Here is a 23,897-nt window from a genome sequence, read left to right on the forward strand (position 1 = left end):
TGGACGGCTACAAGACTTGAATTCTACATTAAAATTATTCATCATGTTTTAAAATTTTGTACTCTAAGTATATGTTTTCAACTATCTCACATATCTTATAGAAATTGTGATATTGTTAAATTTGTCAAAAAAAGGAAACAGTTCAAGATTCTATTTTTACTCTTATTTATTAAATGAATGTAAACATCATAAAACCTCCATTCCTTTTCACGGATCAATTTACAAGATCTCATTAAAAGTCTGAGGCTAAAAAAAAATCATTAGATAATATTACAAACACATTATATTATAGACCAACAACATATTTTAGAAGACACTTTATAATTAGAACTCGGAGGCAGTATTACATCTGAAGTTAATTATGGTGTGTGTCGTACCATGCGCACGTGCATGTGTGTATCTTGTTTGTTTTAATTTGATTGGAAATGTTTAAATATAATTTTTAGTGCTGTATTCTTTGGAAGTCAAGTCAATTCAAAAGTAACATTTATTTTTCTAAATTAATAAACAATTGCTTTATAGTTTGTTTCCTGCAAAGTCTTCTTTGGCCACAAAACAGAAAAGAAGAAAAAAAAAAAGCAAGGAAAAGAAAAATCAAACACTACCAATGAATGCGACGAATGACTAGCATTACTTATAGTTTGGCCAAAAATTGATTATTGAGCCACAATAATTGATTTTTGCAAAATTTATCCAAAATATCCCCAAAGTTAACAATTGATTATTGAGCCAGAATCATATTTTAAAATAAACTTTAAAAGATTGCTTATAAATTTAATTTTACTGTTAAATAATATATTTTATTTTTTAAATAAAGTTTAACAAAATTTAATAATATTAAATACAACTTTATCAATAATTTAATTTTAAAAAGAAATATCTTTTATGATAATTTGTACAGCTAAAATTATTTTCAGTATCCAAACAGATTGCATTATAATTATAATAAAAATCAATCATATTAATCATTTATTTTTATAATTAATTATACCTAACTGAAATTCAAACGAACTCTTACCTCATTGCAATATATAGCCAAAAGAAATTAGTTTGAGAGAGATAATTGTAGTACAATTTTCTCAGCGTGGCCTGATAATAGCCCTCCACACACACATAATGGTTTTTAAGAGACCATTAAATGGATGCTAGAGATTGTGTTTCCCTGCTCATAAGTACAGTTCTCTAAGGAATGAACATTTATGCTTTTATTTGAATAAAGACAACCTGCAACACATCGAAAGCCAAATTCTTGTCAGTGCTATGAAGAATATTACAATGACCACATGAATAAATAAATTAGCGCCAACAAGGTAGAAAATAGAAGCAGTATCTGTTTTTTTTTTAATTTCACAAAATGAATGGATTGTATATTTCTTAGTGTAAAACCTATTCGAAATTTCATTTAAATTATTTTGCAGAATTGTAACCTTCCAGTGTGGTAAACACAGCAAGCAAAGTCTACATATTCAACTCAAACCATAAGCATCAAATGTAGACGGTTCAAATTACATTAAACAAACCTAGAGGATATATTTGAAATTTTAATGTTTTTATTATTTCAAAACGGTAAAATATATGATAAAATAACATTATTGTAACTATGAACTTTGGAAAACAATGCTCAAGTCTAAAAACAAATAAAACTTTTAGAAACCAAAATTTGTCAGGGCAGTAACACAGTAAAACACAGGTAATACAATCCTACTATAGTCCAACATTAATTTAGAGGCTTGATTCAGCTCATTTAAATATATGAAAATTGATTTAATTCTTGCTTTTGTATGGATGAAATATTGATCATTGGTCTTACAACAAAGTAGATAAACTAATTAATTACCCAAGCCTGAGAGACTTATCAGAACTATAGCAGTCTTGAGGAGGATTAATGTCAGATGAACTGCAAACGATGATGGACTCAGAAGACTGCCCTTGTTCATGCACAAGGCTCTGTACATATAAAGCTCAAGTGTATATTTGTGTTACAAGACTTTCAATTCATAACATCTGAAAAGAGAGGCAATAATTTAGAGGATAAGAGTCTGAAAATCTGTGATCACCTGCTTCATTCTTCGGTTTTCTTCCATGAGTTGGATTCCCTGAACATGAAAGTCAAACATATTGCAGTAGCAAAGGTGACTGAGAGTGTACGTGGAACATTGCTAGTGTCATAAAAAGCATCACTTGGGTTTTTCTTGAAATCCGTTATGTATTAGTGAAATCACATTCATTGGTTTGTCAGAATATGGATCTCAATTTTCTCATCATGGGAAATTTTCAAATTTTAGTGTCATAAGTGAAGAGAAGAGTAAGAATCAAATCTCTAAGAATTACTCCGTTTTGTGGAAAACACTACTCCAAAAGGGATTGTCGTAGAACTAATAATTCAAGTACGAATACTCATAAGTGACCCTTTATGTGTATTCCGTTTTGTTCGTATTATAAGACATTGCTTTGGAAATATCATATTAAAAAATACAAGACATATTGAATCTTTTAAGGTGTAATTAATACATTTTTTTCAAAAATACCCTCAATTAAAGATGTAAGAAAAGGAAATATAGAAAGAATCTGTAATTTTAAATACCATTAACTAACTTAATGGAGAGTATAAATTAGTTAAAAGTTTCTTATAATTCTGAATGAAGATTATAAAAAGAGTGGCGTATGCATTAATTTCACATACATTAATTGCTACTGTACAGATAAACTAAAGGAGTAAAGTCAAGTAGTTTTCAAAGTCAACTAGAAATTTCCATCAAGCAGTGGGTAAAATCCTTTGAAGATGACTTAAAATACATGATTGGATTGTAAGTGACAAAACATCCTTGCTACAGCATGCACAATTACTAAGATTCAATCCAAGTTACTATTTTTCAAAGTTAAAAAACAAAAAACAAAAAACAAAAAAGTCAAGTAGTTTTTGATCAAGCTCTTCAATGGTTTTGTTTTCTCCTATTGTTCCTTCTACAATACTGTGAAAGATCCATTTTATGTTTGGAACTACTTCAAGTGACTTAAATGTATTGAATACACTTCAATAAAATTGACATAAAATATTTTCCTGCTTCTTGAAATATAAGTTATATAATGAGATTTCATTTTACGAGCTACTGTACACATCAATGTTGCTTATATATAATCAGTTGATAAAAAGAGAAGTTCATAGACCCTAACTTTCTTTGGCACATGTAGATATAGATATAGCATATCCCAAAATTCTAAGTTTGGCGTAGTATTTACCTTTCTCTTAAGTGCATTGATCTGTTTTAAGATTCTTTCATCCTGAAACAATATATAATCATAGTAAATATGTCAACTCAAGAGCTTGAATGAAATAACAATACAAAATCACAGCTCGTAAAGGTAAAGGATAAGGAAGAAAACATGCCAATTTCTTCACACAGCGAAAGATAACTAGCAGTTATAATCACTAAACTAGATATATTTTTGATGCACAGTAAAGGCATTAATTTTTTTTAAAATGTACAAATATAAAGAAGTTTGATAAGTACCAAAATATAAATTTCCAAAATAGGAAATGTGCACATCATCAGGTAGATTCTACATCAGCAATAATGTAGGTTTAAAGAAATCTACTGAATCTTGTGAAAGAACATTAAAAGATGTTATCTAAAGAGAAGTCATAGGGCAAAATGCAGGAAGCCATATCGTTCATAACTTAGCTTGTGAACAAGATATAGTGACTATTATATTGATGCATGATTGATGAAAAGATATTATATTTCTCCTACATTCAATTCCTAAAATTAAATGAAGAATACAAATTTTATACTCCCTATGATCAAAAAATACAAGGCATTTTTTTTGACGTTAAATATTTAAAAATATAAGGTATTTGAGTTTTTCAATGTATAATTAATGAGTTTTTTTTTTCCAAAAGTACCTTAATAAATAAATCACTCAACCATTAACCTTCAAGTAATCCACCCAATTAAATAAGGGTAAATATAAAAAAATGGTATCAGTTTAAAGATAATTAACTAACTCATTATAAGTATAACTTGGTTAAAAATATCTTATATTTTTAACGGATGGAGTATGACAAAGTATTATTCCTCCTGTCCCAAAATGCAAGTTACTCTAATTTTAATTTTACCCAGACCAATAAAGTTGGTTAAAGTTAATTAATGGAACATCTTGAACTTTACAAAAGTTACTTGAACATTTTGAAATAGCCCTTGTTAAAATGTATTCTCATATTAATGATATATCTCTATTAATATCTTACGTTTTGGGGAAAATTTAAAAAGATGACATTTAATGACATAAAATGACTTACGTTTTCGGATGAAGATGGTAGAATTTTGCTTAGAACTTGACAAACTTTAGAGAGGACGAAGATCAAAGCACAAAAAGGATCAAATTGAAACCTTTGTTTTTGAAACACGGGACAAGCCTCTTTCAAGTCTTTCCTCTAGTGTCTGCAATTCTTCAAGCGTGCATCCTTGAAGCTCTTCCCCGTTCAGCTGCCTGTTGAAATAATTTATAGCGCAAATCATCATGTGTCTTAGGAACATAAAAATCATGTGAACGTTCATGCGTGGTATGTATAGTATAAAGTTGTCTACCTCAATTCACGAGTCTTTTCTGCTACTGCTACCTTGTGCAGTTCCTTCTCATCATCTTCGAGCTTGTACATATTTCAAAAGGAAAAACAAAAAAACAAAAAAAAGGAAAGATACAAAAAGACTTGAGAAGATTAGCCTATTATGATTTCATATCCATTACCTCACATATTATCTTATCATAAATTGATTTCAACATTATGTCACCCCTCAAAGCAATGCTCTTTTTAGCTCTCCTGTGGAGCTAATTCAGGACCTAGGGTTTTCTGTAGGGCAAGTCAGTTTCACTTTTGTTCATAACATTAGCCCCTATTATCCTGGAACCTGATCAAATCTAGAAGGGGAAATATCTTCAAGGGAAGAGAGAGAAGAAAAGGAAGTTATGGACAACAAATTACAAAGAATCAAGAGGGAGGGAATTATAGGTATAATGAACGTAATTTCTTCAGTGAGTTTAATTCTTCCAAAGAATAAGATCTTTTTTTTCTTTTTCTTTTGTTTTTTTTTTGAATTGCTCACAAGTATCCTACTAGTTGAAGTAATCCTATTCAAGGCATGGCTGGACATTAAATGTGAACCTCTCCTAACAAGTATTCAAACCTAGATTTGCCATGTTGTGAGGGACTAACTCCTCCCGCTGGACCCATCCCCCATCACTGAAGCAGATCCTTTTTACCCTCTGGTTCATTTGGTAAGTGTTTGCTTAGTTATTCAGTAGTCATAATTAAGATATTATTTGGGGGGGGGGTTGCGTAAGTCATAATTTAGAGAAACTAGGAGTTAAGCATGTTATCCAAAATAGAAAAAGAAAAGAAAAAAGTCAAGTAAACAGGGTAGGCTGCCGCATATGTTTATTTGTACAAAGCATAAGACATGGTATATTGTTAACAGCTAATAAGTAGTGCAACTTTCTATAAATATAAATATATTGATGATTGATATTAATTCATTGATTACCTGCAGATCAACAGATGGTTTGCCTTGTATTTGAATGGCTGAATGTTGATCATACCTTTCTATTACCTGCTGAATACTGAAACCAACAAAAACAGTAACTCATTTGAGTGTCTTTATCAATTTTATTCCTTGAAATCAGTTAATGCAAAAGATCATATCATTAAGCACAATTTTATACATGTCAAATTAGATAATGAAATTCTTCAGAATCCCAATGGTTTTACTCAGAACCTTCAACTGTGCGGATACTAAACATGATTCAATTACTTCATCAAATCCATAAAAATATTTATTCATTCGTTGACCTTTTAGTTATTACTTAACAGAAACAACAATACTAAAACACTAACACTGCACTTTAAGGTTAGAAATTAATAAATAAACTGAAATCATGTAGATTCTAACTAGTGGTCAGCTTATAATTCTAGCCCTTTGAATTCAATTTATTAAACGAGGAAGATCATGGAGTTATTACAAAAGCTCCTTATCAGCGGTTGAGAAATGCTGCCGTATTATCAGATTAAGAAGTTATACAATAAAATTCAAAACATATAGTCCTAGCTAGCTAGTTTTATAGATCATACAAAGTGAGAGATGCTAAGCGCAAACACACACACACACACATTGATGATGATGATAACGATGATGATGATGATGGGCATTCATACAGTTTCATATTGCATTCTTAAATCACTCACGATAATATTGTGGAAACCTCTCTCTCTCCCCCCCCCCAACAGAATTAAATATCCCCTTGTACATGTGTGTGTGTGTGTGTGTGTGTGTGTTCAAAATGAAATTGAGAGGAAGAGACAAAAAACACACACACACACACAAGAACCTTGAGCTAGCATAATCATAGAGCTTGCCAGTGGAAGAGAAGACCAAGAGAGCAATCTCAGCATCACAGAGAGTTGAGAGTTCTTGTGCCTTCTTGAAGAGACCTTTCCTTCTCTTTGAGAAAGCCACTTGTCTTGCCGTTACACTGTCGATTTTCTTTATCTGTATTTTCCTTCTCGTCATTTCCCCTCTTCTTCATCCGTAACACATGGTTATTAAATACATTAAATTATGCAGTCAAAAAATTAGATATACATATATATCAGCAGAATCCAAGTGGGGGTAAAACTGTACTTGAACTGATAAATGGAGACGCTATTATACATGCAGTAAATCCAGTGGGTTTCACATGAGAAAGATCTACAATAAACTATTATTATTATTATTATTATTATTACTAATATTCTTAACAAAATCCAAGTATCCCACCAAGAACCGACAGATCAGAGATAAGAATCAGGAAAGAAGTGAGAAATTGTTGCTTTTGTTGATAAAAATATAAACTATAGAAAGATTAGTGACCTTGAAAGAATAATAAGAAATAATTGAAAAAAGTCCAATATATCGAACTGAAGAATTTCCAACTCAACAATATCAGTCCAAAGGTCACGACCAAAGCAGGTAAGAGAAACTCAGCTATCAGTTGATGAAAAAGGGAAAGCGAGAAAAGAAAAAAAAAAAATTCGAGTGTTTCGAAATGAACCTCAAACCAAAAGTTACTGAGGGTGAAGACCCAAAAATAAACAAAAACTCCAAATAAAGCATTTTTAGAAGAAGGAAAGTGAAACCGAAGCTCCAGAAAAATAAGGAATCCAACCTGGTAGATATTGAAGAGACTTGTATTATGAATATCGCATCAGACTTCTTCTCTCTTGTTCTTCAGCTTTCGCGGTTCGTACATTAATGGCTTTTCAAAGGAAATTAATGTATATGCTTTTTTTTTTTCCCCCTTTATGGGCAAGTTGATGTTTCCTCCGTAGCCACTATTTTAATTTCATATTCTTCCTTTTTCTGTTCTCTACCATTTCACTGTCGGAGAACTTAAAAAGAAAAAGTAAAAGGGTCCGTTTGGCTTTGCTCACATAACTTTTGTTTATGTTTGTTTATTTCTTTCTACCAAAAAAAAAGTTTGAAAGGAATTATTTAAGAAAAATAATAATAAAATCCTTTTAAATTATGTAAATGATATTTTGATCATTTAAAAATATCATAATTTTCATAAAAATTTTACAAATTTTTTATCATTAAAAAATTAATATACAAGATTAAATTGTCCTTGATTGAAATAAAAATTTCAAGCCTTAGAATATCTACTTTTGAATTTGTGAATTGTTATTGAATTCTTACAATTTTAGAGGAAAAAAAGTTGTGAATATTATAACAAAACTTGTAAATATAAATTGATATTTGCAACACTTGAGAAATATCAAGATTTTAAATATGAATTGGTAAATTACTGTTGAATTTTTGTGAATTTAAGAAAAAAGTTGTGAATCTTAAAACAAAACTTGTAAATAAAAATTGATATTTACAATACTTGAGAAATATTAGAATTTAAAATATGAGCTTGTGAATTGTTGAATTCCCTCAAATTTAAGAATAAAAATTATGAATCTTAAAACAAAACTTATAAATAACAATTGATATTTGCAACACTTAAAAAATATTAAATTTCAAATGCGAACTTGTGAATTGTTATTGACTTCTTATAATTTTAAAAAGAGAAGTAATGAATTTTAAAACAAAACTTGTCTAAGGCTTGGGATTTTTATATAAATTCCTTAATGACAAAAAAGTTTTTAGAGATTTTAAAAGAATTATAACATTTTGAGAGGACAAAATATCATTTATATAATTTAAAGAGGTTTCAATGTCATTTTTTCATTATTTTAATCTTTATTTAATGGCCTAAAAAACAATTTGGACCTTAATTTATAGGTTAGAGGCAATATAAACTCTAAATTCATATTTAATTTATTCTAAACTTTGGGCAATTAAACTTAGAACAATTGTACTCTTATCATTAAATTGACATAAATGTCCATTATATTAGTGTCAAGTTACTCTCTCTCTCCCCTACCCTCATTTATCACTCCTTCCCTACCTTAATGCCTCAACGTTCATTTTGTCCTAACTATCAAACGGGTCCATCTCTTCTTTCTTGGCCAACTCTGTACTCTGGGGTTATGGAATTCAATGTCAATTTTTTTGCTGCTGAAGAATTCAATACCATCATCATGCTTATCCTTGCCATTTCACTCATCATCTTCCTTACCTATTGCTGCCCCGAGTTTATGGAGGACACATGAGCAAGCCAATAGAGGCGAAGTTAAAAAATTTTATTAGGAAAAGCTGAGATAACAAAGCATGTATGTTAATTGAAGAAAAGTAAAATCTATATATATCACTAATAAATATACATCTTTATTTTTTAAATTTTGCTCATTGATTTTTCATGACATAAGAATAATTAAATATCATAACTATAATAAATTTTCAATAATTTCCTTCTCAATATAAACTATTATTAAATTGGTAAAAATTTCATCTTTTCTATCAACATTGAATAATTTAAACACATTTTCAAGATCTAAAATGATGTTCAATCAAAAAAGCTCTATTACTTATTTAGTAAATTTATTATTTAATTCTTTCAATTGATAATTATAGTGAATAAATATATCAACACAATAATGATGCTCAATTGTCACAAATTTTTTATATCGATAAAATCTGATTATGTCATGTAAAAACCATTCATATAATAAATTTCAATAACTTGGTTAATTATTACAGATTTTTTTTTTTAGAAGAACATATATTAATTATAATCTCTTAACTTTTGGATAAGTGATGTTATAGTAGATATCAAGCATATAGCATTCAATATATTTTAGAATTTTGTTGCAATGCTTGACACATTTTGTTAATAATAATTCTCATAATTTCTTTTGTCAAATATAAAATAAAAGAAAGATCAAATAAATAAATACTTTAAGAGTAAGTATAGCATTATCTTGTTAAAAATTAGTAGATCCTATAACAATTATAGCTTCAAGCTACTTAAGTAGTTGGACTATACATAATACATGTGTAAAAGATTACATATAGAATTAAAATAAAAATTTCATATAATGTCTTAAATTTTTTATAATGTGTCAACTTAGAAGGGTTAAAAATATATAATTTCTATATTTTACTAAAAAAAATTAAAAAGTTTGTGACGCTGTATTCCTTGCTGGTTCTCTCCTGACTCTAGCCCTACAAGCCAGCACTGGCAGCTCCTAAATTCAGAGGAGGTCAAGTGTTCACATACAAAGAACAAGAAGGGGCAACGATATTCAGTGAAGAAACGGTAATTTAATTGGCAATGGAAGATTTGGTTTGGAGTACAAGGGAGTGCTCAGTAATGGCACTATGACCGCCATTAAGTTGTTGCACAGAGAGGGGGTGAGATAATAGTGTGACTTGACATGGTGAAAATTGCATATCTGATTCCATTTCTTTAAAAAAAGTAATGAGCATCTGTGCCAATTAAATGGCAAGGAAATTATGCTCCAAATTAAATATTCAAGATTTAGAATGTGTTTAATATGAATTTAGAGTTCGAACTCCTCCTGAGCTGATAATTCAGCATTTAAATTGTCATTTAACCCTATTTAAATGCTTTTTAATTAAAAAATACTTTTTTTGTGTTTATTACTTTTTGGTGTTCCCTCATACCCCTTGATTGTGACGGGAGAGGCTCCCGAGATTCAATTTTTTTATTATCATAGTAATTTTCTTGCATTTATTAGAAATATATAGGATAAAATTGAATTTTACATACATTAAGCAATTTAAATTAAGATGTATAATTAATTTATATAAGAAATAAATAAACAAATAAAAATCATCATATAAAGATACAATGGTCAATTAGTTGTTACCTCACCTCTATTCCCCCTCTTAACTAAACAAAATATCATTAAAAATTCCTCTCTTCCCCTTCCTTCCTTCAAACCAAATACACTCTTAAGCACTAAAAAATTAATTTAAGTATTTAAATTTTCATTGGTCAAAGTATAAATTTAGTCCTTTAACTTTATACAATATTTTATTTTAATCTCTTAATTTTATAAAATGCCCTTTTAATCCTTTAACTCTAATATTGTTAGTTTTATCCTAACAAATGCTTACATTGAACTTTTAAACTTATATAACATAAACTTTTATATATATATATATATATATAACATAAAATTTATATAACATAAACTTATATATATATATATAAAATAACTCTTTCTGTACTCTAACAAGTGTTAATTAGAATTATCCATACACATTTATGTATTTTTTTCTTCATTTTTTATTTTAATAGAAATTAAAGTGTGTGTTGTTTTGTACTTCATTAAAATATAATAAATTTTCAAATTGTCCTTAAATTACTTCTTTGCTCGAAGACACCTAGCCAAGTCAAAGAATGATGATATAAATGTAATTTCTCAACTCTTTCCAAAATACTTAATCTGCCTCATTCTTATTATTTTAATTATTTAGGCTATAATGATTCCCTGAATTTGAATATGTACATGTGCATAGATGAGATTATTTTTATATTACATAAAATATACTAATAGATCTTTTTGACCCCGTGTTTATTAACCTTAACTAAGACTTAGATATATCAATGTACATATTTGCTTGATCTTGATTATTTTTATATTTCACACTTGGGGTTCTTGCAAATCTAGAGTTAAGAAATCCAGTTGCCAACCTTAAATCATGTTCATAATAATTAATAAGATGAAAATAATTAATTCAACTTACACATAGAATGGATAATGGATGTGGTTAGAGGGTCCTAAAAAAAAACAAAGTTAGGGAGCTCAATTCACACCATAATAGTCTCATATCTCAACAATTTTTTTTAAAAAGTAGGCTAGCCTGTATAGCCTACATATTTTAACGATATGGGCCAACCCAACTTGTTTTCCAAAATAGGCTTGTTTTACTATTCCAACCCACAAAAAATTGCAGGCTAGTTAGTTGGGTTGAGCTCTTTTGCTTGGCTCTACCCTTGCCTATGTGATTTTCAAATATCTAAGCATCTTGTTCATAGCTTCCATATGCTTCTTTTGTGGATTACATGCAAATCAACTTACAACTCCTATTGTGAAGGATATATCTTGTGTGGGATAAGTGTATAAGTTTTTTCATCAGTTTCTGGTACTTTTTTTTACTCACAATCTTCTTATCAAGTTTCACTTCTAAATTGTAATTTAGTTTCATTAGAATTTTTGCTAGTCTTGCCCCCAACATTCTAGTCTCTTTGAGTTAATCTAAGGTATATTTTCTTTGACATATACTAATGTTTTTTTATGAGAGAGTTATTTTTATTAAGAACTTAACTGACATTAATTTAAGGGAGAATATCATTGAAGGAACCTTAAAAAATTTAATGTCTAATAAGAACTTTAAACAAATAAATATTAATAATTAACGAGTGAGGTTTAAATTTTAACAAACATTCCATCAACCCTAGTTCTTTTTTATATTAAATTTTTTGTGAATCCTTTATTAATATTCTCGCCTAGTCTAATGTCTTGGGATCTGACCGTCATCCTCCCTTTATATGTTCGTGTCGCAGCGTGTCATCAGTTTGCTGTTTTCTTATACTATTACCATAGACAGCTGCATGTGGTTCCCACGTGGCTGACAATAAGAGGTTCTTACATTTACAGTAATTGGGTTTTTCCTTTTGTAGGAATTAATTTAATTATATTAAATAAGAAAAAGAATATGTGGTCCGTACATGATTTATTTAATAAATTATTAAAAATAAATTAATTATTTTTTCTATGAAAATATATTTTTCCAAAAGTATAAACAGCAAGTATCTTTTTTCAATTATATATAAATTACATATTTATATAAAAAATGAATAATTTAAATAGATCAAATACAAGTACAATGAGTTGAGGGTAAATGAGTTAGCAATGTGGTTATATCACATGTAGCCTTGATGCGCCAAAACAGGATAGGCTCTGTTATCATAACTATGTCAGACGCTTTGCAGTAGTAATCGTGTCATTCATGTTCCCTCGTACTAATTTTGCTTTCAATCTATTTTAACCAGCCTTGACTCAGACACATTTGAACAGAATTTTAAATTTAAATTCAAATTCAAATTATACACACACAATTGTGTGTAGTGTGCGGATGTTTGTTTAGTGTGGAGCATTATTTTAAAATTAGACTGAAATGAATGGTTTGATCGATCGCACCGTCAACTGGACAATGGCATAACGGTTCGACTTTTGTTTCTTAAGAAGAAAAAACCATTCGGAGGATTGAATCAGGCGGTAGAGAAGCGAGTGCCACTATTAGACTGATTGGTCTAATGCTTTTTTAAAAAATGAATCCAAATTTCAAAATTAAATGTCAATATTGAGCGGGGCTAAACCTGAACCAAAAATTGTAAATTCTCAATTAGTATATTTTTTTTAATGATCCACATAATTCTTTTCAGCATAGCTTTTAACAATTTCATCTTTATATTGCTATACATGTTTGAAAATTAGGCTATGTTTGGTAGCCTATAATTGGCCAAATTGAAATGAAAATGAAACCAAAATCATGAAGTTGAGTGGTTTAGTACTCCTTCCATTATAAATTATAAAACACTTTTTGATAAACTTTTAAAAATATAAACTTCTAAAAATATATATCATTTAATATATTAAAAAGAGAAAGGACACAAATTAATTATAGAGAGAGAAAGAATAATATTAAAATTGATGTATTTAATGAAATCTTAATCTACTCAAAGTATCTTATAATTTGAGATAGAAAAACTCCTTTAAAAGTACTTTATAATTTGAGATGGAGGGGATATATATGAATTCGAATTTCCAAAAATGTCTTGAATCTAACTCCATTACTATCATGATGGAATTGGCTAAATTTCAAAGAATTCTCGTCACTATCTTTAATCTCCCCCCCTCTTCCATTACTATTATTGACAGTAGTGGTGATGAATCAAGTAAAGAGAAAGGCAATACTGAGAGATTTTTTTTCCTTTAATTTTGAAAGGGGCATTGGGTTTTTATACATTTTAAATACACATAATAAATAAAATTATATTAAGATTTTATCTACATGTCAAAGATTGTACTTTTAAAACCCAATTCTATTATATTTTCAATTCTAATTTGATTCCATTAAAAACTCTCTCATCATACCAAATGGAGCACATATCTAGATCAAAATCTATTTAAATTTAAAAGGTGCATCTGATTAAAGGCTCAAAAATATTAAATCTAGTTCATGTAGCTTTTGTTTGTCTATTCCTATTGGTTAACAAATGCTTCCATCTAACTTTATGAGATCATTGATCACCTTATTATAACATATATACCTATCACAATTAAGATTGTCTCAAGTGTAAGGGGACAAAGCCTAAGGCATTCCAATTTTAAGTCATTATGCTACTAAAATTGTCTCAAGTGTAAGGGGACATGATTTAAATCATGTTCAATGTGTTTAAGATTTAGAATGTATCAAATATGAATTTAAAATTCAAATTATCCTTGGGCATATAGTTTAGAGTTCAAATTACATACCCAAAATATATTTGTATACATTTAAATTCTAAAATGTTTAATCATCACATCGTCATTCATTTTTTTTAACCTTGAATAATATACTTAAAATTAATTAATTTTATTTGAAAATTTAATAAATTTTTAACTGTGTCCCTATTAAATATATGTATTTTAGTAATATATTTTCTTTTTTCAACATTCAATGGAGAGTAAAAGGAAAAATTTGTAATAAAACTTGAATGATGTAACTTATAAATAAGATAAAAAAATTCTTCTTTCTTTACCCTATAAATAAGACTAAAGGGAGCATGATTTCTACAATACCCTATAGTATAATTCTTCTCTTTAAGAGGTTTTTTTTTCTTCAGGGGGAATGAATTAATGGATGTGGGATGGCTACAAGACTTGGATTCTAAATTAAAATTATTCATCAATTAACATTTTATACTCTAAAATATAAAATATTTTCAACTGTTTCATGTATCTTGTAAAAATATGCAATATTGTTAAATTTGTCCAAAAAAAAAACTCAAGATTCTATTTTTATTCTTATTAATTAAATAAATGTAATTATCATAAAACCTCCATTTTTTTCACGGATCAATCTACAAGATCTCTCATTAAAAGTTTGAGGGTTAAAAAAAATCATTAGATAATATTACAAGCACATTGTATTATGAAAGAATGATAGATAGGTCTTACAAGGACCAATTAATTTATATTAGGTCTCAAGCGTCAAATTTTAAAAATTTACAACTCAATTTCTCAAATTTTCAATTCCATTGTCATGAATTTATAATTTGTATTTCAAATTTTAATAGAAAAAATAAAATTTTTTATTCTTAACTATGTTAAAATTTAAAAAATAAGTTATAAATTCATCATAACGCACTTATAAAATTAAAAGATGAACTTGAAATTTTTAAAATTTGACACTTAAAATATAACTTGAATTAATTAATCATTTTAAAATTTCTTTATCATTCTCCCTTATATTTTATAGACCAGTAATATATTTTAGAAGACACTATAATTAGAACTCGAGGCAAATTTGCAGTTAACTAAGTTGTGTGTCCTACCATGCTCACGTGCATTATCTCTTCTGTTTTAATTTGATTGGAAATGTTTAAATATAATTGTAATTTTTTTCGGTGAGTTGTTTAAATATAATTTTTAGTGCTGTACCCTTTGGGAGCCAAGTCAATTCAAACCGTACATTTTTTTTCTGAATTAATAAACAATTGCTTTATAGTTTGTTTTCTGCAAAGTCTTCTTCGGCCGCAAAAAAGGAAAGGGAAAAAGAGTGAGGAAAAGAAAAGTCCAACACTACCAATAACGCAACAGATGACTAACTATTACTTATCCTATTGCAGTGTTTAGCGAATTAGCCAAAAAAAATTATATATGTGTGTGCGTGTGTGTGTGCGTGTACGTAGAGAGAGAGAGAGAGAGAGAGAGAGAGAGAGAGAGTTGTAGTACAGTTCTCTCAGCTTGACCTGATAGCCCTACGCACACATAAATGATACGTACGTACGTATACGTACGTACATACAAAGAAAATGGTTTTTAAGTGATCATTAAATGGAAGCTAGAGATCGTGTTTCGCTGTTCATAAGTGTAATTCTCTAAGGAAAACAACATTTATGCTTTTATTTGAATGAAGACAACCTGCAGCACATCAACAGCCAAATTCTTGTTAGTGCTATGAAGAATGAACAATAATGGCCACATGAATAAATAAATAAATATATTAATGCCAACAAGGTAGAAAATAGAAGCAGTATCTTTTATTATTATTTCACAAAATGAATGGACTGTATATTTCTGAGTTAAAAACCTATTCAAAATTTAATTTAAATTATTTTTGCAGAATTGAAACCTTCCAGCATGCTAAAACACAGCAACCAAGGTCTATATATTCAATTCAAACCATCAGCATCAAATGTGACGGTCAAATTACATTAAACAAACCTATCTGACATATTTGAAGTTTTAATATTTTTATTATTTCAAAAATGCAAAACACATGATAAAAATAACATTATTGTAATTTACAAAACAATGCTCAAGTCTAAACATAATTAAAACTTCAGACAATCCAAATTTGTCAGAGCAGTAAACAGTAAAACACAATTAATGCTAGCTATCCCACAATAGTCCAACATTTATTTAGAGGCTTGATTCAACTCAATTTAAATATATGAAAATTGATTTAATTCTTGCTTTTGCATGGATGAAATATTAATCATGGGCCTTACAACAAAGTAGATAAACTAATTAATTACCCAAGCCTGAGAGATGTATCAGAACTATCACAGTCTTGAGGAGGATTAATGTCAGATGAACTGCAAATGATGATGGACTCAGAAGACTGCCCTTGTTCATGCACAAGGCTCTGTACATATAAAGCTCTAGTGTATCTTTGTGTTACACGACTTTCATTTCATAACATCTGAAAAAAGAGGCAATAACTTAGAGGATAAGAGTTTGAAAATCTGCGATCACCTGCTTCGTTCTTTGGTTTTCTTCCTTCAGTTGGATTCCCTGTACATGAAAGTCAAACATATTGCAGTAGCAAACGTGACTGAGAGTGTACGCGGAACATTGCTAGTGTCATAAAAAGCATCACTTGGGTTTTTCTTGAAATCCATTATGTATTAGTGAAATCATATGCATTAGTCTGTTAGAATATGGATCTGAATCTTCTCATCATGGGAAATTTTTAAATTATATATAATGTCATGTGTGAAGAGAAGAGTAAGAATCAAATATCTTCGAATAACCCCGTGTTGTGGAATCTACTACTCAAGAAGGGATTCTCAGAGAACTGATCATTCAAGTATGAACATAAGTGGATCTTTGTGTGTATTACGTTTCATTCCCTACATAATATAAGACACTTTTTTTTTTTTGAAGAATCATGTCAAAAAATATAAGGTGCATTGAATCCTTTAAGGTGTAATTAATAAGGTTTTTTTTTCAAGGGCTTTTTAATTGAGGCAACTTATTAAATAAATAAGAGTAAACATAGAAAAAATGTGTCATTTTACATACCATTAATAAATTTAATGGAGAGTATAAATGAGTTAAGTGTCTTATAACGAAGATTATAAAAAGAGTGGCATATGCATTATTTTCACATACATTAATTGAGTTTCCTAATTCCATATTCTTTTGTGCATTTCACATCCATTAATTTGTGTGCCAGCACCTCACTGATTGAGAAGATTCAGATATTGTTTTGTGACTAATTAAATAGAGGCTACATTCACAAAAATGAAGTTATATCTCTAGTCCAATCAAAAGAAGGATGTCTTGCGTTTTAATAGTTTAGGTATTGATTGTCTTTTCTTATGAGGGGAAAGTACCAAATTTATTTAAGAAATTAGAAATGGTGATCCCAAGAAAACAAATGAATGTAATATTCAGTCAACACTCTCTATTTTCATGTTTTCCTTAGTTGGGCTAATCACTAACCCCTATTTGTTTGGAAGGAAATGAAAAGGAGGGAAGAGAAATTCTAATGAATTCGTTTCAAAAGAAATGGATAGGTGGGGTTATAAAATTTTGAGAATTTTGTAAATTAAAAGAGTAAGCAAAATTAATTAAATATTTTAACCCCACTTCTCCATTTTGTTAAAAATCAAACTCATTAGAATCTCACTTTCCCTCCGTTTCCCTCCAACCAAATAAATATATGAGAACAAGGGGAAGGAATGTAATTGCTACTGTATAGATAGACTAAAAGAGTAAAGTCAAGAAGTTTTTTAATCACACTCTTCAATGGTTTTGTTTCCTCCAATTGTAGAAAGTACAAAAAGTGCTTAAAATAAGTTTTAACATTGATCTTATAACCGGTGTAAAAAGTCTGCAGTCAAGACTTTCTACATTGCCTCTTTCTACACCAGTTTTGGTACTAATGTAAAAAGTTATTTTTAACTGGTGTAAATAATATTTTTTGTAGTAAAGATGTACCTTCTGCAATACTGTGAAAGACCCTTTTTAGGTTTGGAACTACTTCAAGTCTAAAATGGATTGAATACACTTCAGTAAAATTCACATAAAAGTTTTTCCTGCTTCTGGAAGTATAATAAGTTATATAATGAGATTTCCTTTTACAAGCTACTGTACCCATCAATATTTAGACACACACAAAGGATTAAGTGGTTATCAGTTGATAAAAATTGAATAAATTCACATAACATTCTTTGGCGCGCGCGCACATATATAGCAGATCCTAAAATTCTAAGTTTGGTGTAGTATTTACCTTTCTCTTAGGTGCATTGATTTGTTTTAAGATTCTTTCATCCTGAAACAATAATCATAGTAAATATGTTAACTCAACAGCTTGAATGCAATGATTACACAAAATCACAGCTGATAAAGGTATAGGATGAGGAAGAAATCAAGCCCATTTCTTCACACAGTGAAAGATGACTAGCAGTAATAATCACTAAACTAGATTTTTTTTTTGTTTGGGTTTCATGGTAAAGGCATTGCTTTTTTTAAAAAAATGTAAAAATATAGATTTTTAAAATAGAAAATGTGCAGATCAGGTAGATTCTACATCAGCAATAATGTAGGTTTAAGGAAATCTACTGAGTCTTGTGAAAGAACATTAAAAGATATTATAGAAAAAAAAGTCATGGGGCAAAATGTAGGAAGCCACATTGTTCATAACATAGCTTGTGAACAAGGTGAGGTAAGTTCTACAAATTTACAAGATACAGTAACTACTGATTCATGATTGATGAAAAGATATTATATTTCTTCTACGTTCAATTCCTAAAGTAAATGAAGAATGAAATTAATAGCATAAAGGAATCCTAACACTCTTAAAGTTTGTGCCTTTAGGGCTGTTTGGTCCACAGGAAATATGAAAAAGGAATGAATAATAACCATAAATTTATTTGGTATGATACTGAAAATGGAAAAAAATTTGTTTTTGATATTTAAATAAAAAAAATCAAACCAATCAAGATGCCCACAAGGGGGAAAAATCTCCATCATAGATCCACAGATGAAGGGTATTAGTGGAAATAGTGTGATTTTATGGAGGATTGATCACGCTTTTATGGAGAATCATCCTTCCACAAGTCTAGTAACGAGTCTTTTCATAGGATTAGGATTCATACAACAAAAAAAATATAAAACACGCGCCATTTTTTGGGAATGCAATCGAGATTTGGGAGTTCAACAATTCAATCAAACAAACCTTTACTGAAGTTCATAAACTTCTCTGCAGAATACTAGTATAATACATTTTCCTTTCTTTGTATACGCAAATACAAACTTTATACTCCCTACATTCAAAAAATACAAGGAAATTTTTCTGATTTTGGATTTTTAAAAATAAAAGACATTTTTTAATTTTTCAATGTGTAATTAATGACTTTTTTTTTTCCAAAAGTACCCTTAATAAAAAAAATCACTAAACCATTCCTTCACCTTTAAGTAATAGACCCTTTTAAATAAAGAAAAATATGAAAAGATAATATCAATTTAAGGATAGTTAAGTAACTTATCAATAGCATAATTTAATTAAAATGTCTTATATTTTTAAACGGAATGAGTATGGCAAAGTATTATTCCTCTTGTCCCAAAATGCAAGTTACTTTAATTTTAATTATTTTACCCAAACCAATAAAGTTGGTTGAAGTTAATTAATTGAACTTCTTGAACTTTTCAAAAGTTACTTGAACATTCCGAAGTAAACCTTATTAAAGTATAATCTCATATTAATGAAATATCTCTTTTAAAATGTCTCACGGGGAAAATCTGAAAAGATAACATTTAATGCCATAGAATGACTTACATTTCGAGTATCCCAAATCTTCTAAAACGTGACTTAAATTTTGGGATGGAGATGTTCGAATTTTCCTTAGAACTTGACAAACGTTAGAGAGGATAAAGATTGAAGCACAAAAAGAATTAAATCGAAACCTTTGTTTTTGAAACACGGGACAAGTCCCTTTCAAGTCTTTCCTCTAGTGTCTGGAATTCTTCAAGTGTGCATCCTTGAAGCTCTTCCTCATTCAGCTGCCTGTTGAATTAATTTATAGTGCAAATCATCATTTGTCTTAGGAACATAATAATCTTGTGAACATTCATGCATGGTATGCATAGTACAAAGTTGTATACCTCAATTCACGAGTCTTTTCTGCTACTACTGCCTTGTGCAGCTCGTTCTCATCACCTTTAAGCTTGTACGTATTTCAAAAAAAAAAAAAACCCAAAGGAAAGATACAAAAGACTTGAGAAGATTAGCGTATCGTGATTTAATATCCATTATTTCATATATTATCATAAATTGATTTCAACATTATGTCACCATCAAAGCAATGCCCTTTTTGGTTCTTCTGTGGAACTAATTCAGGACCTAGGGTTTTTTGTAGGGCAATTCAGTTTCACTTTTGTTCGTAAGATTAGCCCCTATTATCCTGGAACCTGATCAAATCTAGAAGGGGAAAAATCTTCAAGGGGGGGAGAAGAAAAAGAAGTTATGGACAACAAATTACAAAGAATCAAGATGGAGAGATAATTATAGGTATGACGAACTTAATTTCTTTAGTGAGTTTAAGTCTTCCAAAGAAGGAGATCCCCCTCTTATTTGAGGCATAATCAGATATTAAATTTGTACCTCTCCTAATGAGAATCCAAACTTGGGTTCACTATATTGTGAAGGAGTCTACTAGACCTACTCCTGTGGGTGAAGTAAATCTTTTTTTTTCCCTCTGGTTCATTTGATAATAAGCATTTGCTTAGTTATTCAGTAGTCAAATCCCATTGTCAATTAAATAAGAAAGACGGGCGGGGGGGAGTGTGCGCAAGTCATAATTTAGAGAAACTAGCTAGTAGTTAAGTATGTTATCCAAAATAGAAAAGAAAAGAACAAAGTTAAGTAAACAGAGTAGGCCACATATGTTTACTTGCACAAAACATAAGATATGGCATATCGTTGACAGCTAATAAAGTACAACTTTCTATAACTTATATAACTTATATAAATATATTGATGATTGATATTGACTCATTGATTACCTGCACATCAACAGGTGATTTACCTTGTATTTGAATGGCTGAATGTTGATCATACCTTTCAATTACCTGCTGAATACTGAAACCAACAAAAACAGTAACTCATTTGACTGCCTTTATCCATTTTATTCCATGAAATCAATCAATGCAAAAGATCACATAATTAAGAACCGTTTTATATATGTCAAAATAAATAAAGAAATTCTTCAGAATCCCAATGGTTTTTACTCAGCACCTTCAACTGTGCGGATATTAATCATGATTCAATTGCTTCATCAAATCCATAAAAATATTTATTCATTCGTTGACCCCTTAAGTTCTTGCTTAAGAGAAACAGCAGTATTAAAACACATGCATTGCAATTTAAGGTCAGAAGTAAATAAATAAACAAGAATCATGTAGATTCTAACTAGTGGTCAACTTATAATTCTAACCCTTTGAATTCAATTTATTAAAAGAGGAAGATCATGGAGTTAATGACAACAGTTACAAAAGCTTCTTATCAACTAGATGAGAAATGCTGCTGTATTATCAGATTAAGAAGTTATACAATAAAAATCAAAACACATGTTCCTAGGTAGCTACTTCTATAGATCATACAAAGTGAGAGATGCTAAGTGCAGATGCGCACACACATTGAAAATAATAATAATAATGACTACTCATACTGTTTCATATTGCATTCTTAAATCAATCACTATGATATTGTGGAAACTTCTCTCTCTCTCTCTCTCTCTCTGTGCGTGTTTGAGAATTAAATATCCCTTTGTACATATATGTGTGTGTATAAGAATGAAATTAAGAGTAGAGATAACATATATATATATATATATAAGAACCTTGAGTTAGCATAATCAAAGAGCTTGCCAGTGGAAGAGAAGACCAAGAGAGCAATCTCAGCATCACAGAGACTTGAGAGTTCATTTGCCTTCTTGAAGAGACCTTTCCTTCTCTTTGAGAAAGCCACTTGTCTTGCTGTTACACTGTCTATTTTCTTTATCTGTATCTTTCTTCTCGTCATATCCCCTCTTCTTCATCCGTAACACAAGGTTATTATATACTGTAAATTATACAGTCAAAAAATTCCATATACATATACATATACCTGCATATATATTAGCAGAATCAAAGTGGGCGTAACACTGTACCTGAACTGATTAATAGAGAGGGTATTATAAATGCAGTAAATCCAGTGGTTTCACATCACATAGAGAAAGATCTACAATGTATTATTATTACTACGAGTACTATTCTTCACAAAATCCAAGTATCCCACCAAGAACCGACCGATCAGAGATGAGAATCGGGAAAGAAGTGAGAAAATGTTGCTTTTGTTGATAAACATATAAACTACAGAAAGATTAGTGATCTTGGAAGAATAACAAGAAATAATTGAAAAGAGTCCAATAAATCGAGCTAAGGAAGAATTTCCAACTCAACAATATCTTTGCGACCAAATTAGGAAAGAGAAACTCAGCTATCAGTAGATGAAAAACGGAAAGCGAGAAAAGAAAAGAAAAAAAATCGAGTGTTTCAAAATGAACCTCAAACCAAAAGTTACTGAGAAGAACAAAAAATAAATAAAAACTCCAGATAAAGGATTTTCAGAAGAAAGAAAGTGAAACCGAAGCTCCGGAAAATAAGGAATCCAACCTGGTAGATATTGAAGAGACTTGTGTTATGAATTTCGCAGACTTCTCCTCCTCTCTTGTTCTTCAGCTTTCGCGGTTCGTACGTTAATGGCTTTTCTAAGGAAATTAACATATATGCTTTTTTGCCCTTTTTGGCCAAGTTGATGTTTCCTCTGCAGCCACTATTTTAATTTCATACGCTTCCTTTTTCTGTTCTCTAACATTTAATAGTGGCTACAGTGAGGAAGGATATGAACTTAAAATAGTGGCTGCAGAGAACTTAAAAAGAGAAAGTAAAGGGTCTGTTTTCTGATCAGACAACTTTTGTTTTTATTTATTTCTTTCCACCAAAAAGAAGTTTAAAAAGAATTACTTAATCTTTATTTAAAGGCCTAAATGGTAATTTAGACCTTAAATTATATTTAGGCCTTAGATTATAAGTTTAGAAGTAATTTAAATTATAAACTTATGTTTAATATATTTTAAACTCTAAATAATTAAATTTGAATAATTTTTATTTGAACATTAAATTGGCATAAATGTATGTTATTTTTAAAAATGAGACTAGATGAATAATTTTCATGCTTCTCCTTGCCATTTCACTCATCATCTTCCTTCTCCATCGCCTAAAATCCTACCCCAAGTTTATGGAAGAAACATGAGCAGGCCAGCATTAGCAACACTTAAATTCAGAGGAGTTCCAAGGGTTTCAGATACAAAGAGCTAGAAGTGGCAACGGAGGGATTCACTCAAGCAAATGTAATTAGCAATGGAGGATTTGGTTTGGTGTATAAGGGAGTGCTTAGTGATGGCACTTTGACTGCCATTGGGTTGTTGCACAGAGAGCAGGGGAGAGGGATAGTGTAATTTGATGAGGGTAAAAATTGCATATTCGATTCCACTTTTTTTTTTTAAAAAAAAGTAACGAGCATCTATGCCAACTTGACCACTTAGAAAACTTGCTTTAAGTTAATTATTCAAAGTTAAAATGTATTAAATATAAGTTTTAGGTTTAAACTCTTCCTGAATTTATAATTCATTGTTCAAATTATCATTTAACCTTATTTAAATGTTTTTTTATTAAAAAAATGCTTTTTATGTGTTTGTTACCTTTTCATGTTCCCTCATATTCCTTGATTATAATGGGAGAGGCTCCCTATTGTATGTGAAAGTCAATGTAAAATATAAGAAAAATTCAGTTTCATCAGTTATTAATAATATAATAATTCCTTTGTCAGGATGTGTTAGGTAAGGCA

The 23,897-nt window shown here is 29.6% G+C and overlaps 2 protein-coding genes across 8 annotated transcripts; both read right to left on the reverse strand.

Moving 5' to 3' along the window:
* Positions 1 to 1,043: 1,043 nt before the first annotated feature.
* On the reverse strand, positions 1,044 to 7,289 carry LOC129285966 (MADS-box protein JOINTLESS-like). Of its 2 annotated transcripts, none has more exons than XM_054921980.1 (9): positions 7,201 to 7,289; positions 6,385 to 6,573; positions 5,544 to 5,619; positions 4,590 to 4,651; positions 4,392 to 4,491; positions 3,241 to 3,282; positions 2,058 to 2,096; positions 1,838 to 1,947; positions 1,044 to 1,224 (listed from the first exon to the last, which is right to left on the reverse strand). In XM_054921980.1, exons 2-9 carry the CDS (start codon positions 6,564 to 6,566, stop codon positions 1,206 to 1,208), a joined length of 630 nt encoding a protein of 209 aa, XP_054777955.1. In that variant the 5' UTR covers positions 6,567 to 6,573; positions 7,201 to 7,289; the 3' UTR covers positions 1,044 to 1,205. The 2 variants fall into 2 exon arrangements, with proteins under 2 accessions (XP_054777955.1, XP_054777956.1); XM_054921981.1 differs by having other exon boundaries at positions 6,385 to 6,576.
* Positions 7,290 to 15,324: 8,035 nt separating this feature from the next.
* On the reverse strand, positions 15,325 to 22,826 carry LOC129285970 (MADS-box protein JOINTLESS-like). Of its 6 annotated transcripts, XR_008587440.1 has the most exons (9): positions 22,664 to 22,826; positions 22,116 to 22,158; positions 21,850 to 22,041; positions 21,014 to 21,089; positions 20,114 to 20,175; positions 19,916 to 20,015; positions 18,240 to 18,281; positions 16,258 to 16,516; positions 15,325 to 15,640 (listed from the first exon to the last, which is right to left on the reverse strand). XR_008587440.1 is itself a non-coding variant. In XM_054921985.1 (6 exons), exons 1-6 carry the CDS (start codon positions 22,029 to 22,031, stop codon positions 16,445 to 16,447), a joined length of 534 nt encoding a protein of 177 aa, XP_054777960.1. In that variant the 5' UTR covers positions 22,032 to 22,826; the 3' UTR covers positions 16,039 to 16,444. The 6 variants fall into 6 exon arrangements, 1 of the variants encoding a protein (XP_054777960.1); XR_008587439.1 differs by lacking the exon at positions 22,116 to 22,158; XR_008587438.1 differs by lacking the exon at positions 22,116 to 22,158 and having other exon boundaries at positions 21,850 to 22,070.
* Positions 22,827 to 23,897: the final 1,071 nt, after the last annotated feature.

The sequence above is a fragment of the Prosopis cineraria genome, unplaced genomic scaffold (genome assembly GCF_029017545.1).
Source record: "Prosopis cineraria cultivar Desert tree isolate PC_DT_omini unplaced genomic scaffold, ASM2901754v1 PC11, whole genome shotgun sequence".
NCBI lineage: Eukaryota > Viridiplantae > Streptophyta > Magnoliopsida > Fabales > Fabaceae > Prosopis > Prosopis cineraria.

Bases quoted from the DNA above. Each gene is read 5' to 3' on its own strand.
- LOC129285966 (XM_054921980.1), bottom strand. From the start codon at position 6,566: ATGACGAGAAGGAAAATACAGATAAAGAAAATCGACAGTGTAACGGCA. The intron at 5,620-6,384 runs GTTCTTGTGTGT...TGTTGGTTTCAG, and splicing joins TATGATTATGCTAGCTCAAG to TATTCAGCAGGTAATAGAAA. The intron at 3,283-4,391 runs GTTTCAATTTGA...ATATTGTTTCAG, and splicing joins CCCGTGTTTCAAAAACAAAG to GATGAAAGAATCTTAAAACA.
- LOC129285970 (XM_054921985.1), bottom strand. From the start codon at position 22,031: ATGACGAGAAGAAAGATACAGATAAAGAAAATAGACAGTGTAACAGCA. The intron at 21,090-21,849 runs GTTCTTATATAT...TGTTGGTTTCAG, and splicing joins TTTGATTATGCTAACTCAAG to TATTCAGCAGGTAATTGAAA. The intron at 16,517-18,239 runs GTAAATACTACA...TTTCATGTACAG, and splicing joins TCAATGCACCTAAGAGAAAG to GGAATCCAACTGAAGGAAGA.